Here is a 1,256-nt window from a genome sequence, read left to right on the forward strand (position 1 = left end):
CCATAGTGCCCAGCCCTCTCTCACTTCTTCTTGCAGCTGCTCCAGGAACCAGGAGTTGAAGACCAGGGTCTAAGTTGCACTTCTAAAGTCAGCACAGCAGAGGAGGCCCAGGCAGTGCTAGGAGTCAAGGTGAGTGCACACCCTGACAGTGTACCAAAGGCCCTACCCCCACAAACAGAGCAGACCTGGCAGCACCCAGTCCTAACCACCTACTGCCATTCCTGGTGCGCCAGGCTCTGCCTGCCAACTGTGCCCTGAGGTGCTTTCTCACATTCTCCTACAGGTTCCCACGGAACAAACACCCTAGGAAGACAGGTGACCTGTGAGGCCTAGAGTACCATCTTAAGAGAAGCAGAGTTGTCAGGCAGCCTTTGTCAGAGCCATCATGGGTGAGTTGCTCGGCTAAGACCACTCACACTGTCCCTGTCTCCCTCAGTCCTGTGGGATCCCATCATACCTTTCATGCTCAGTCACATGTTTAGCTGCTGCTCCTGAACAATATTCATCATGCCTCTCTTTCCAAACCTTTCATGCCCCAGCGTTGAGCAAGACTTCCAGAACCCAATTTTAATACTGGAGTTGGTAGATTCACAGGATCCCACAGATGAGGAAGAGGAGGAAACCTCTCCATTTTCTCTTCCTCTTTCCACTTTTTACCCCCCTCCTCCTCCTCCTCTTCTTCCTTCTCCTCATCCTCATTTTCTTCTCTGATTTTGGATGTTCAAGCAGACAAGGAGATGCCTGCTGCTGGGATGCCGAGTCTTCTCCAGAGTTCTCCTGAGAGTCCTCAGAGTCCTCCTGAGGGGCCTGACCAGTCTCCTCTCCAGAGTCCTGTGAGCTCCTTCATCTCCTCCACTTCAATGAGTCTTCAGAGTCCTCCTGAGAGTCCTCAGAGTCCTCCTGAGGGGCCTGACCAGTCTCCTCTCCAGAGTCCTGTGAGCTCCTTCATCTCCTCCACTTCACTGAGTCTTCAGAGTCCTCCTGAGAGTCCTCAGAGTCTGCCTGAGGGGCCTGACCAGTCTCCTCTCCAGAGTTCTCTGAGCTCCTTCGTCTCCTCCACTTCACTGAGTCTTCCCCTGAGTTTCCCTGAGAGTCCTCAGAGTCTTCCTGAGGGGCCTGCCCAGCCTGCTTTCCAGAGTTTTGTGTGTTCCTTCTCCTCCACTTCACTGAGTCTTCTCCAGAGTTTCCCTGAGAGTCCTCGGAGTCCTCCTGAGGGGCCTCCCCAGTCTCCTCTCCAGAGTCCTGTGAGCTCCTTC

The 1,256-nt window shown here is 53.9% G+C and overlaps 1 protein-coding gene across 1 annotated transcript in view; it reads left to right on the top strand.

Moving 5' to 3' along the window:
* The first annotated feature begins 752 nt into the window (after positions 1-752).
* LOC108292750 (melanoma-associated antigen C1) overlaps positions 753-1,256 on the top strand; it is a 4,727-nt gene continuing 4,223 nt past the window's right edge. The window contains exon 1 of the mRNA XM_037733227.1: positions 753-1,254. Coding sequence (XP_037589155.1) covers positions 753-1,254 — 502 coding nt within the window. The remainder of the gene's footprint in view (positions 1,255-1,256) is intronic.

The sequence above is a fragment of the Cebus imitator genome, unplaced genomic scaffold, assembly GCF_001604975.1.
Source record: "Cebus imitator isolate Cc_AM_T3 unplaced genomic scaffold, Cebus_imitator-1.0 Scaffold504, whole genome shotgun sequence".
NCBI classification, from domain to species: Eukaryota; Metazoa; Chordata; class Mammalia; order Primates; family Cebidae; genus Cebus; species Cebus imitator.